The sequence below is a fragment of the Macrobrachium nipponense genome, chromosome 48 (assembly GCF_015104395.2).
Source record: "Macrobrachium nipponense isolate FS-2020 chromosome 48, ASM1510439v2, whole genome shotgun sequence".
Lineage (NCBI taxonomy): Eukaryota > Metazoa > Arthropoda > Malacostraca > Decapoda > Palaemonidae > Macrobrachium > Macrobrachium nipponense.
Genome location: NC_087223.1, coordinates 19,115,671 through 19,129,935, shown reverse-complemented (window position 1 = coordinate 19,129,935; position 14,265 = coordinate 19,115,671). Strand labels below are relative to the sequence as shown.

General features: G+C 51.1%; 1 protein-coding gene across 8 annotated transcripts in view; it reads left to right on the top strand.

The window, feature by feature from the left end:
* LOC135205071 (histone deacetylase 6-like) overlaps positions 1-14,265 on the top strand; it is a 167,190-nt gene that overhangs the window by 27,914 nt on the left and 125,011 nt on the right. For 6 of the 8 annotated variants that reach the window (XM_064235349.1, XM_064235351.1, XM_064235350.1 and 3 more), the window contains exons 8-11: positions 3,937-4,129; positions 4,993-5,052; positions 12,829-12,888; positions 13,479-13,568. In XM_064235349.1, the coding sequence (XP_064091419.1) occupies positions 3,937-4,129; positions 4,993-5,052; positions 12,829-12,888; positions 13,479-13,568 (403 nt within the window). The remainder of the gene's footprint in view (positions 1-3,936; positions 4,130-4,992; positions 5,053-12,828; positions 12,889-13,478; positions 13,569-14,265) is intronic. The other 2 variants (XM_064235354.1, XM_064235355.1) reach the window with 2 other exon arrangements.

Sequence of the window (14,265 nt, the reverse complement as noted above, 5' to 3'; positions counted from 1 at the left end):
CTACGGCGCCGAGACCCTGGATTGTAGAATGTCCTTCGGGAGGGATATCTATTACCCTTCGAATCTCGGCCACCCCTCACCTCCAACCCGGTCCAACAGCAGTCGTACGTCCCCGGGTCACCGAAGGACGTAGCACTCAGACAGGAGATCAAGACCAATGCTGAGCAGAGAGCTGTAGAGATCGTCACGGATCAGTCACCCGGGCTTTTACAGTCGACTCTTCCTGGTGAAAAGTCTACGGGAGGCTGGCGCCCGGTGATAGATCTCTCTCCCCTGAACCGGTTTGTTCGCCAGACCCGTTTCACGATGGAGACGGCACGCTCAGATGCTCGACTCCATCAGGGAGAACGATTTCATGCTTTCAGTGGACTTGAAGGATGCGTATTTCCAAATCCCATTCTCTCCCTCCAGAAAAGTACCTCCGCTTCATCCTCGACGGGACGGTGTACCAGTTACAGGGCAATGTGCTTCGGTCTCTCAACCGACCACAGGTGTTCACGCGAGTGTTCACTCTGGTGTCTGCTTGGGCCCATCGCACGGGATACGTCTGATGAGGTATCTCGACGATTGGTTAGTCCTGGCGAGCTCCCGCTCGCAGTTGCTACAGGACAGGGATCGGCTGCTCGAGTTCTGTCGCGATCTGGGGATCGTTGTGAACTTCGAGAAGTCCGATCTCGAGCCCAAGCAGAGGATGAAGTACCTGGGTATGCTGATCGACACGGTAGCAGGGCGAGTCTTCCCCGCGGACTCGCGGACAGCAGATTCAGAGAGGCAGCCAACCAGTTCCTGTCTCGGCAGGAACAGTAGCTCAGCGATGGCAAGTCGTGATCGGACACCTGTCGTCACTCGAGAAGTTAGTCCCTCACGGGCGTCTTCACCTTGCGGTCTCTTCAATGGAGACTAAAGGAGAGTTGGTCACAGGCGACGGATCCCCCAAGCTTTCCAGTGTCATCTGACACAGGAGGTGAGGCAGGACCTAGCCGGGGGGGGGGTGGCTCGAACGACAGGAACCTCTTAAGAGGAGTGCCTCTGCGCACATGCCCCCCCCGGACATGCAGCTGTTCTCAGACGCATCGACCGAGGGAGGGTGGGGCGCCACACCTGGAGGAGTTGCTGACTTCAGGAGTGTGGGACGAGAACGACAAGCACCTTCACATCAATGTACTGGAACTCAAGGCAGCGTTCCTCGCCTCTCCAAGAGTTTCAGGAAACGCTTGATGGGACACTCAGTGGTGTTGATGTGCGACAACACCACGGTGGTGGCTTACGTCAACAAACAGGGGGCCTAGTGTCTCTCCCGTTGTACCAGGTTGACACGGCAGGTGCACGAGTGGGCTCAGGCACATCAATAAGCTGTCGGCACGCTACATTCCAGGGAAGAGGAATGTAGTAGCAGACACGCTCAGCCTTCGGGATCAGGTGGATAGGGACCGAATGGTCTCTACACCAGGACGTGGCGGAAAGGCTCTTCGACCTGTGGGGCGACCAGTCGTGGATCTGTTCGCCACCCGGCACAAACAGGAAGCTCCAGGTGTTCTTCTCGGCCGTGCCGGACCCATGGGCAGCTGCAGAGGACTGCTCTTCAACACCCGTGGGACAACCCTCTTCGTCTATGCCTTTCCCCCGTTCAGCCTGATTCGCAAGGTGATCAGTCGAGCGCTGGTCACCCCGAATCTCAGGATGATCCTGGTGGCTCCCAAATGGCCACAGCCATTTGGTATCCGGACCTGCTGGCTCTTCTCGCAGGAGAACCGAGAGAGATTCCCCCTTGGCACAACCTTCTCGCCCAGCCACACGTCGAGCGGTACCACCGAGCAGTCCGGTCCCTACGTCTTCACGGCTGGCTGTTATCCACCATCTCTTGCGAACGAGAGGCTTTTCTCGTAGCGCAGCAACAGAGATGGCTGGAAACGTCCGTCAGTCCTCTGCAGCTGTGTACCAGGGGAAGTGGGCCGTCTTCTGTGGTTGGTGTCGTAGACGGGGTCTATCCTCCTCTCAGAGCCCACTCTTCAGCAGGTAGCGGATTTCCTCGTTTTTCTTCGCCGAGAGAAGCTCCTATCAGTCCCCACAGTGAAAGGATACAGAGCCGCCTTGGCGCTCGTCCTGAAACTGAGGGGGTTGGACATCTCGAACTCGTTCGAGATCTCCTTGCTGATGAGGAGCTTCGAGAGGTCTTGCCACCCAGGGAACTCAGGCCCCCTGCGTGGGACGTGACTCTCGTCCTTAGGAGTCTGACTCGAACACCGTTCGAGCCACTCCGAGAGTCGTCAGACAGGGATCTGACCCTCAAGACCCTCTTCTTGCTGGCCCTGGCATCGGCGAAGAGAGTAGGGGAACTTCATGGTCTTTCCTATGATGTACGACACTCCAGGGGATGGGGATCCGTGACGCTCGATTTCGTCCCGAACTTCGTTTGCGGGAAGACTCAGAAAACCGTCCCAGTCCCTGATGCCACGGTTTCGAGTCATTCATGAAACGATTCCCTCCCTATTGGACTTCACCGATAATGATGCGGATGAGATGCTGCTTTGTCCTGTGAGGGCGCTACGGCGCTATATTGAAGAGAACACGTCACCTCAGGCCTGGACAGTCCACGAGATTTCGTTAGCACCCAGGGGGTCACACCAAGTAAAGAAATATCCAAGAACACTCTTTCATTCTGGCTGCGTGAGGTCATCAGGAGGCGTATGAGGCTGATGGTAGTGACGACATCCGTACGTCCCGTCCGAGAGCTCACGAAGTCAGAAGTATTGGCCCCTCGTTGGCGTTTCGCAAGAACTTCTCCGTGGCGCAGGTCCTGAAGGCAGGGGTCTGGTCTAACCAGACTACCTTTACGTCCTTCTACCTTCGGGATATTGCCCACAGGTCCTTGGATACCTTTTCCTTGGGACCCGTGGTGGCTGCTCAACAAGTTGTGTAGCTAACCAGACCCTCGCAGGCTGAACAGCATCGAGTCCTGGTGTGACTGTGTGGATGGATGTGTGAGTGAGTGAGTGACTGGCTCTCTCTTCCCATCTTTTCCTTCCCCTCTACCTGTGGGCACAGAGGGCCAATGGTCGTCACTACGCTGGATGAGGACGAGATGCAGGTGAGGCTATATGACAGAGCCCCATCCTATCCCTTTCACTAGGGATAGGAGCAGAATATCCACCATTCCTTCTACAAGGGGGGGAAGTGGATGCCTACAAGAGTCAAACCCACCCATGACTTTATATTTGCTCCTGTACAGGAACAAGTTCTTGCATTGCTGGTACTAAGAGATGCGCATGCCCCTCTCTTAGTACTCGGTCCAGAGGTCTGACCATTGATCCTGCGGTGCACACCCCGATCAATCGGACAGAGGCTTGGATCCCTCCCTCACTCTTACGACCAGGGAAGCTTCCAAGGTAGGGCGAACACCAGTCTGTTCACAAAAGACTCAGATTCCACCCACCAAGAAGTGAGTCTTCCTATTGTAAAAGGACCGAAGGTTTGTATGCCGTGTCGGAACAAATGACAATTTGTCTAAAATTGCATTTTTCCTAACTATACAAACCTGAGGTCCTTTTACACATAGCCCCACCTCATGCCACCCCTCACTCTGCAGTTTTTGCTTGGGCCAAAGCAAAAGTGATTTGTTTACCTCCCAGTCGCGCGCGCGCGCCTGTCGGACAAGCAGTTAACTACCGAACCCCTTGTTCGAAAGCTTACGACCTATCCAGCTGCCGCTAGTATCTTCCTATTGTAAAAGGACCTCAGGTTTGTATAGTTAGGAAAAATGCAATTTTAGACAAATTGTCATTTTTCAGTCAAGCAGTATATGTATTATGTATGAAAGATTTGCTTTCACTATTTTGAATATTTTTGTAAAATTTTTATCCTGTCACCATTATGAACACAAACCACACATGTGTGAACAAAAACGTTGAAGTATGACATTACTTTTTCTTCTTCCAGAGTTCTCTACTTTTCCATCCACCGCTACGAACACGGGAGCTTCTGGCCAGAGTTGAGGGAGAGTGAATACACCTACATAGGTAGTGGACCAGGGAGAGGGTTTAATTTCAACCTCCCTCTCAACCAGACTGGGATGAAGAACGAAGATTATTTAGCAGTATTTCATCAGGTTTTACTTCCTGTGGCCTATGAGGTGAGTCCAGACAGCTGTAATTTAAAGAAATTTTGGTTTATTTTTGAGGTTTAGAAGCAAATTAATGGAGTTTAAAAGGCAGATATATCAATTTGAATAAAATAATTATAAAATTATTACAACTTGTACTGTAATAACTACTTTAAGATAATGAGACAAATCAGTTTCTATAGTTTTGTAATGTTTACCAAAGCATTTGTTTATCTGCTAGGATTACCGTTACCCATATTTACCTCGAGGAACTCTGTATAATCGTAGGACTGCTCAAATCGATGATTTTTCTTTCCTACCACTGTCAAATTTGAATTTAGTCCATTTTACTATTTTCCCTAATCTTTAAAGTCTTTGATCTCTCAAGATACATTCTGAACTTCAATGAGTCTGCATTTCATCATGTCTAGAATAAGTTCCTGAAAGAGTGAGTCTGTGTTCTGTCTTTTCCAGAAGTTCCTGAACAGTAACAATACTACTAAAAGACTTATGTTTGTTTTGTATAAGTGTTCATTTTTATGCCAATTTCACAGGCTAGGTTAAATTAAGTCCCTGAATAGTTATGTTAGGTTAGTAAGTTCAGAATACGATAGTGCCCAAAACTTGGAAAAGCAAGGAAAATAAATATAGCTTGATGCAGACTGTTACATATTTTTTTATGATTGTCATTTTACTTATCTATACTGTTAACCTCATTTTTTTGTACAAGAAGCCACTGAAGACACCCTTCTAGGTGAGGTGACACTTATGTTTCAGTTGAGGAGTCCTCATGACGTGTAATTCTGCATTAGGAAAGTATTGCAATGCTTTAACCTAGCATTTAAGATGGAAGTTATTATTTTGTTTTATACTGTTGTCAATATTCTTTCCAGTTTAACCCAGAGCTGATTCTAATATCATGTGGATATGATGCTGCTGTTGGTTGCCCAGAGGTTAGAATAAAACTTTCTTTTAGGTGGCAGACAATCCATCCAATTTCTTCCTCACGAATAAAGGCTCCATATTTTTGTGGGATTTGTATACTTGGCGACGGGTTCCATCAACTGGTTTCTTGTAACTTTTATTGAAAGAGAGTTAATGTTCATTTAAAACAATTCATTTCAAGTAAATCCGAGATTTGTTCCGACACGGCATACAAACCTTCGGTCCTTTTACAATAGGAAGGTACTAGCGGCAGCTGGATAGGTCGTAAGCTTTCGAACAAGGGGTTCGGTAGTTAACTGCTTGTCCGACAGGCGCGCGCGCGCGACTGGGAGGTAAACAAACCACTTTTGCTTTCGGCCTGCTGCGTGTTGGACGTGTATCATCGCTCTCTGCCCGCTTCATCGTCGTTTGCTTTCGCATGATTGTATTTTTCTTTTTCTAATTATCTAGTGAAACTGAATTGTAAGTACAATCATTTCATTGAATTCTTTGTGAATTAAGGATCTTGGTGTCACCACGCCCTCCGATTACCCGAGTGCCGGGACTGAAGGGCGTAAGTGCGGGAATTCATTTTCCCAGAAATGATCCTCGTATTGTGTATGCTCGTGCCGAGGGCGGGAGCACTCGCTCCGAGCGTAGATTGGGTTGGAAATGTGTAGATGAAAATCGTAAGTAAGTGCTCTTTTCATTTATATTTTTTTGACCTGTATGCCCGTTGCCGAACGAATGCGCTCGGCACGGAAACTTATTTAGTATGGAAGTGGAATCGCAAGTACAGTATTTCTTTTTCATTTTCATATATTATTTTGATTGTAGCAATACTCATTTTGGATCAGTTTTTCCGAGCTTACCCGGAAATTGATCCTTCCCCCTTTGATTTTGAATGAAGTGAAATCCGCAAGGTTGCCCCCAAGTTCGCAATGCAGTTCTTTTTCATTTTCATTTTTTATTGAGATTGCATTGTTTACTGGGATCAATGTTTCTGCTATTCCCGGGAATTGATCCTTCCCCTTTTTTATTTATGATGAAGTGAAATCGCAAGCGCAGTAGTCTTTTCATTTTCATATATTTTTGATTGCATCAATTCATTATGGATCAAGGTTTCCAGAAACCTTGATCCCATAAAGGTAAGGTGAATTGATCCTTTCACCCTTGCGCTCGGTACCTAGGGCGCAAATGCGCTCGATCCGAGCCCTTATTCATTGTGAAGTGAATCGTATGCAAGATGCATTTGCAGGGTTTTATTCCCTTGTTATTGATTGCATCAATATTTATTTGGTTCAAGTTCCGCTCAGTCAGGGAATTGATCCTTATGCCCTTGCATTCGGGGCCGATGGCACGATTGCTCTCGGGCTCTTATATTGTTGTTGGGTACATGGTGCTGTGCGGGGGTGGGGAACGAGAACCCCCCCCCCGCTCAGCTCCCACAGTGGCCCTTGGGGGGGGCCCTTGGGGGGGGGGAGGTTATCGGCGTTCTTCTCCTCGCCCGATCCGTCAGCGCGGGGGGGAGGGCGCTCGGTGCCCGATGTAACAATTGTATTAGGGGTCTTCCACTCGTTCGGAGAGGGCTCATCCCCCCGCGCGAGGGACTTCCCCCCCACATAATCGCTATTACTGTTATTTCCGCAGGTGCTACTGCCACGAGGGTGGACCTTGGTGAGGTATGGGCGTCCTTCCATTTGCAGGGCGTGCTAGTGTCCAGGGGCTGCGGTTCTATGTCTGGGCCTACTGCGGTCACCCATGGAGTGGTGACCACGCCAACCAGGTGACGACGTCCCTCCTCACCTGGTGTACTCGCCTCACATGGTACAGTCTTGCCTACAGCCGCTGTGAAGTTGCCGTTCGCCGTACCGAGAGGGGGGCGTGCGCCGCCGCTGTGGTTGCCGCGCTGCAGCGACCACACTCCGCTGCCCTAGATGCTCGCCCTGGACCTGCCGCCAGTACCAGGATGTTGCTGGCTGCTGCTCCACTTCCTGTGTTGCCGTGCTGCTGCCGTACCTGCCGAGTTCTGGGCTGACTGTCCACGCAGTTGCTGCGCTGGCTGTCCCTGTCGTTGCTGCGCTGGCTGTCCCTGCCGTTGCTGCGCTGGCTGTCCCTACCGATGCTGTGCTGGCTGTGCCTGCTGTTCCTGAGATGCCCATACCTGCTGATGTCGTCCCTGTTCGTGGTGGTACTACCCCAGACTTTGTCTGTCTGTACAGGTGGCGTCCGGGCCCTGTGGCTTCGGCTACAGCAGCCCCGGCCCGCCCCCTGGATAGCAGATCTTACGTCTGTCCTGAGGAAAGCTGACGAGAAGGAGGGAGGAAGGAAGGTGTCGTCGTCGTCGTCTTCATCTTCTTCATCGTCGTCGGCTGCCGCCTCTTCCCCTTCGACTTCTAAGGCTTCACAGCCGAGGAAGAAGAAGGTTGCCTCCTCCCTCCTAAGAAGTCTCCCTCGGGAGCTTCTCGGGACCCGTCTCACCTCGGTGGGACGGGAGGGTTCCTTCCGCTGGTCCTCCTGCTCCTTTGGGAGCGGGGCCCGTCTCTCTTCCGCAAGGAAGAACGACTACGGGGACCAGAGGGGTACCGGCTAACACCGGTACTTCCTCGCCTGGTGTCAGTGGTTCTGCCACTGCATCAGGGTCCGTTCTCGGCCTCTCGTTCGCTGGGAGGTACCGAGTGTACGGTCGCCTACAGCGACCGTGCAGCCAGGAAACAGACCTCTGAGTCCGCTCAGCGTCAGGTTCACGGCACGGGGCGGAAGACTGGTGACAGCCGCTTATGCGACTCTCACCAGACCAGCTCTCACTCTCGCGGCGAAACAGCTGCATACCCGGGGACGTGACGGTCCACGACCGGACCACGGGCTGAGGCTGGGAAGAGGTCCTCCCCCGTTCGCCGGTGCCAGCCACGGCTGGAACCAGCGACGTGACGTGCCGTGAGGACAAGCACCTGTCTCACTGTGACAGTGGAGCCTGCAGGTCGCCTGACCCGTCCGCTCTCAACAGAAAAGGCGAACGGGTACGGCAACCAGCACCAGCTCTTCTGATACTCGAGATCGGGGCCGCTGTGCTCAGTCCAGCCGTCCTCCACAGGAGACGGTTCGACCAGGCCTGCAGCTCGATCGCCACGCGGGTTGACGATCGTCCTTGCAGCCCTCAAAGCCTGCTGGTGCTGCCAGCGAGCAATGAGGGAGCGTCAGGTCTGCCTCTCCCGTACCTTCAACCTCCTCGGGTACAACCGGGAGGAGCGAGGTATTGAGGAGTGATCGTAGGGGTGCGCCCCTCATGATCCCACCACAACGCCCTACGTGCCAGGCACGGTTCTGGGACCGGCCAGGACGTATGCGCAAGTGGATGGGGAAGAGACGAGAGGGCTGTCGCTGTTCCCCCTTCTTAGGAGGAAGGTTCTCGGAAATGCTCTTGTTCGAAGGGCTTAACGGTCCCACTCTGCAAGATGCTGTGACTTCCGAGATCCAGAGGGACTTTGTCGAGGTTTACGGCGCTGATTCGTCAGCACAATGATCTCGGGGAAGGATCACCGCTCCCACCAGCAGAGCCACGTCTCGGCTCGAGTCGTTTTGGGGCCCGAGAGGGAACCCAAAATCGACGGTGGGTCTGCCGCGATTGGAGCTTGCCGACTGGTTGAACCAGGTAGTCTCTCGTCTCCGGACAAGAAGGCTCTCTCAGTTCTGGACGGTCGAACAAGCTACTTCACCTCCTCTACTGCGACAGAGGCGTTTCTACGTGTCTTCGGACACCGTATTTAAATACCCCTTCGGTCCTCCTGAGGTTTCGACCTCGACGAGGACTGGAATGAGTCGGAGCGGTATCGCTCTCTCCTGTCAGGTGTCGATTAGCCCCACCCAGACGACGTTCACAGTGGAAGGACGGCGTTCCCCCTCACCTGCTGCCGGAAGTGGGGGGGGTTGCCTGGCCAGCCATTGGGCGAACTTGGCACGCCACCCGGCACCGAGACCTGGGACGGATTGGTAGATTGCTTCCTTGGGCGGTAGGGAGATCTATTAACCTTCGAATCTCGGTCACCCCTCACCTCCAACCCGGTCCAACAGCAGGCGTACGTTCCAGGGCATCGAAGGACGTAGCATTGAGACAGGAGATCAAGACCATGCTGAGCAAGAGAGCTGTAGAATCGGCACGGATCAGTCACCGCTTTTACAGCCGACTCTTCCTGGTGGAAAAGTCTACGAGAGGCTGGCGCCCGGTGATAGATCTCTCTCCCCTGAACCGGTTGGTTCGCCAGACCCGGTTCACGATGGAGACGGCACGCGCAGTGCTCGACTCTATCAGGGAGAACGATTACATGCTTTCAGTGGACTTGAAGGATGCGTATTTACAAATACCCATTCATCATTCCTCCAGAAAATACCTCCGATTCATCCTCGACGGGACGGTGTACCAGCTCAGGCCACGTTGCTTCGGTCTCTCAACCGCCCCACAGGTGTTCACGCGAGTGTTCACTCTGGTGTCTGCTTGGGCCCATTCGCACGGGATACGTCTGATGGGGTATCTCGACGATTGGTTTAGTCCTGGCGAGCTACCGCTCGCAGTTGCTACAGGACGGGATCGACTGCTCGAGTTCTGTCGCGATCTGGGGATCGTTCTGAACTTCGAAAAGTCCGATCTCGAGCACAAGCAGAGGATGAAGTACCTGGGTATGCGGATCGACACGGTAGCAGGGCGAGTCTTCCCCGCAGACTCGGATCAGCAGATTCAGCGAGGCAGCCAACCAGTTCCTGTCTCGGCAGGAACAGGTAGCTCAGCGATGGCAAGTCGTGATCGGACACCTGTCGTCACTCGGGAAGCCAGTCCCTAACGGGCGTCTTCACCTGCGGTCTCTTCAGGGAGACTGAAGGAGAGTTGGTCACAGGCGCGGATCCCCCAAGCTTTCCATGTCACGGACACAGGAGGTGAGGCAGGGGACCATAGCCGGTGACTGGACGACAGGAACCCCTTAAGAGGAGTGCCCTCTGCGCACTCTCCCCCCCGGGACATGCAGCTGCTCTCAGACGCATCGACCGAGGAGGGTGGGGCGCACACCTGGAAGAAGTTGGCGGACTTCAGGAGTGTGGTACGAGAACGACAAGCACCTTCACATCAATGTACTGAAACTCAAGGCAGCGTTCCTCGCTCTCTCAAGAGTTCCAGGACCGCTGATGGGACACTCAGTGGTGTTGATGTACGTCAACACCACGGTGGTGGCTTACGTCAAAACACAACAGGGGGGGCCTAGTGTCTCTCCCGTTGTATCAGTTGACTCGGCAGGTGCACGAGTGGGCCGAGGCGCACTCAATAGAGCTGTCGGCACGCTACATTCCAGGGAAGGAATGTAGTAGCAGACACGCTCAGCCGTCGGGATCAGGTGATAGGGACCGATTGGTCTCTACACCAGGACGTGGCGGAAAGGCTCTTCGACCTGTGGCGGCGACCCAGTCGAGGATCTGTTCGCCATCCGGCAAACAGGAAGCTCCAGGTGTTTTCTTCCTGCCGTGCCGGATTCCATGGGCAGCTGCAGAGGACGCTCTTCAACACCCGTGGGACGACCTCTTCGCCTATGCCTTTCCCCCGTTCAGCTGATTCGCAAGGTGATCAGTCGAGCACTGGGTCATTCCCGAATCTCAGGATGATCCTGATGGCTCCCAAATGGCCACAGGCCATTTGGTATCCGGACCTGCTGGCTCTTCTCGCAAGAGAACCGAGAGAATTCCCCATTGGCACAACCTTCTCGCCCAGCCACACGTGAGCGGTACCACCGAGCAGTCCAGTCCCTACGTCTTCACGGCTGGCTGTTATCCACCATCTCTTGAAACGAACGAGAAGCTTTTTTCGTAGCGCAGCAACAGAGATGCTGGAAACGTCCGTCAGTCCTCTGCAGCTGTGTACCAGGGGAAGTCGGCCGTCTTCTGTGGTTGGTGTCGTAGACGGGGCCTATCTCCTCTCAGAGCCACTCTTCAGCAGGTAGCGGTTTTCCTCGTTTTTCTTCGCCGAGGAAACTCCTCTAAGTTCCCACAGTCAAAGGATACAGAGCCGCCTTGATGCTCGTCCTGAAACTGACGGGATTGGACATCTCGAACTCGTTCGAGATCTCCTTGCTTAAGAGCAGCCTCCAAAGGTCTTGCCAAACCAGGGAACTCACAAGACCCTCTTCTTGCTGGACCTGGCATCGGCGAAGAGAGTACGGGAACTTCATGCAGATAATGATGTGGATGAGATGCTGCTTTGTCCTGGGAGGACGCTACGGCGCTTACTGAAGAGAACTCGACACCTCGGGCCTGAGTGTCGACGCTTCTTCGTTAGCAACGGGGTCACCAAGAAAGAAGTATCAAGAACACTCTTTCGTCCTGGCTGCGTGAGGTTCTTCAGGAGGGCGTATGAGGCTGATTGGTAGTGACGACATCCGTACGTCCCGTCCGAGAGCTCACGAAGTCAGAAGTATTGGCCCCATCGTTGGCGTTTCGTAAGAACTTCTCCGTGGCGCAAGGTATGGAAAGGCAGGGGGTCTGGTACAACCAGACTACCGGCACTTCCTTATACCTCTTGGTATTGCCCATAGGTCCTTGGATCGTTTCCTTAGGACCCGTGGTGGCTGCTCAACACGTCGTCTAGCTAACCCAGACTAGCAGGCTGAACAGCATCGAGTCCTGGTGTGACTGTATGAATAGATAGTGAATGAGAAAGTGACTGGCTTCTCTTTCTATCTTTTTTCTAACCCTCTACCTGTGGGTAGAGGGATACGGTCATTACCCTGCTGGATAAGGACGAGATGCCGGTGAGCTATATGACAGAGCCCCATCCTATCCCTTTCACTAGGGATAGGAGCAGAATATCCACCACTTCCTTCTACAAGGGGGGGGAAGTGGATGCCTACAAGAGTCAAAAAAAAACCACCGACTTTATCTTTGCTCCTGTACAGGAACAAGTTCTTACATTGCTGGTACGAAGAGATACGCTTGCCTCTCTCTTAGTACTCGGTCCAGAGGTCTGACCATTGATCCTGCGGTGCACACCCCGATCAATCGGACAGAGGCTTGGATCCCTCCCTCGTCTTACGACCAGGGAGGCTTCCAAGGTTGGGCGAAACACCCAGTCTGTTCACAAAAGACTCAGATTCCACCCACCAAGAAGTGAGTCTTCCTATTGTAAAAGGACCGAAGGTTTGTATGCCGTGTCGGAACAAATGACAATTTGTCCAAAATTGCATTTTTCCTAACTATACAAACCTGAGGTCCTTTTACACATAGCCCCACCTCATGCCACCCCTCACTCTGCAGTTTTTGCTTGGGCCAAAAGCAAAAGTGATTTGTTTACCTCCCAGTCGCGCGCGCGCGCCTGTCGGACAAGCAGTTAACTACCGAACCCCTTGTTCGAAAGCTTACGACCTATCCAGCTGCCGCTAGTACCTTCCTATTGTAAAAGGACCTCAGGTTTGTATAGTTAGGAAAAATGCAATTTTGGACAAATTGTCATATTTGAGTGAAATGTGCTATAGAAATTTTAAAATCAACCCGTGAAACCTTATGCCAACTGACATCTTCAATGGAATCTTTATTTTGAATTGGAAGACATATGATAGGTTATCTACAGCACGTTTAGCCCTGGAAATTGTTTGCGTAAAGTTCACAAGTAAATAATTCAGTCATTACCTTGATAACTAGTCACAGTAAAGGCACCAACCATAGTATACTACAGTACTTTCAGATCCTTTACAAAACGGTTTCCAGTAGATTGTATGGTAGTGTGACTGTTGGAATATTATTGATGATATGAAATGCATATTTCCTTCTAGTTTGCTCCAGAATTGGTTCTGGTGTCAGCTGGGTTTGATTCTGCTCTGGGTGATCGGAAGGCAAGTTGTACTTTTGCTTTGATAGATTCAGCTTTGATTTGTATTTTTTTGCTCATTGTAAGATAATGTAATGTAATGCATGTGCAACAAAAGTAGCACTTTACCCAATCAGATAAGTTTTTGAAAGGTAATAAATTTGTTTGTGAGGTTATATACTAGTGACAGAACTAATTTTCGTCCTTTCGTCTTATCCAGTTTTTACATTTAATGTTGGAGAAAATACTTTTGAAAGTTACAGTAATAGTGTGGTGCTGTTTTTTGTGGAAAATAATTCACTAATGAAGCTTTGATCTGCATGTATGTGAAAAACCTATTATCCTGTGTAGTGATATATCTAGTACGTTATCTGCATGTATGTGAAAAACCTATTATCCTGTGTGTAGTGATGTATCTAGTATATGTGCAAGGTCTGTGATTATGAGTTACACTGTACATACTATATTGTGAAAAAGCAGTGCTACATTTGATATAACATTGAAATATCACAGAAGAAATATTAATAGCCATGTTCCACGTATCATCTAGAAGGTAGCAAGTATTAGTGTCACATTTACAAGCATTGGCATTCTAAAATTTACTTTTCTCAATAGGGAGAGATGGAAGTTACCCCAGCATTTTATGCTCACCTGACATCTAGTCTTATGGCTTTAGCTCAGGGTAAAGTGGCCGTAGTTCTTGAGGTAAGTTCGATTAATTGAATGATTATTTAGAGAAATGGTTTGATATGGTTGTCGGTAGCAGAGGTCAGGTAGATTCCTAACCACTGGACTGTGAAAGTCTTTTGGAGGCGGTGCATTGGAACCTCAATAGCTCAAACTATTTTCATTGTATTTTATAATTGTTCCGATACGTAATACAAACCATCGGTCCTTTAACAATAGGAAGTAGCTAGCGGCAGCTGGAACGGTCGTAAGCTTTGAACAAGGGGAGAACGGTAGTTAACTGCTTGTCCGATCGTCGCGCGGCTGGGAGGTAAACAAATCACTTTTGCTTTCGGCCGTGTGAGGATAGGACGTGCTCGTCATCGCTCTGCCCGCTTTGTCGTTTGCTTTGAGTATCAGCCCTCTTTTTCCTAGTGTGATTGAGAGTATATGTTTGTAAGTACTTTGGCATTTCTTTTTTCATTGAAATAATGAGTGATCAAGAAATGGAGATTTCGCCGCGCCCCCCAGTCGCCCGTAGAGTGTGCCCCGGGCTGGAGGGGCGTAGATGCGGCGGATTTAGATCATTTGTGGATGTGGATCCACACGAAGTTTGTACTCGTTGTCGGGGGCGAGAATGCTCCCGCAACGAGCCATGTGTAACATGTATGAATTGGTCTGAGGCGCAGTGGGTTCTGTACGAGGGCAGGAAGAGACTTAGGCCGCCAAAGAAGTC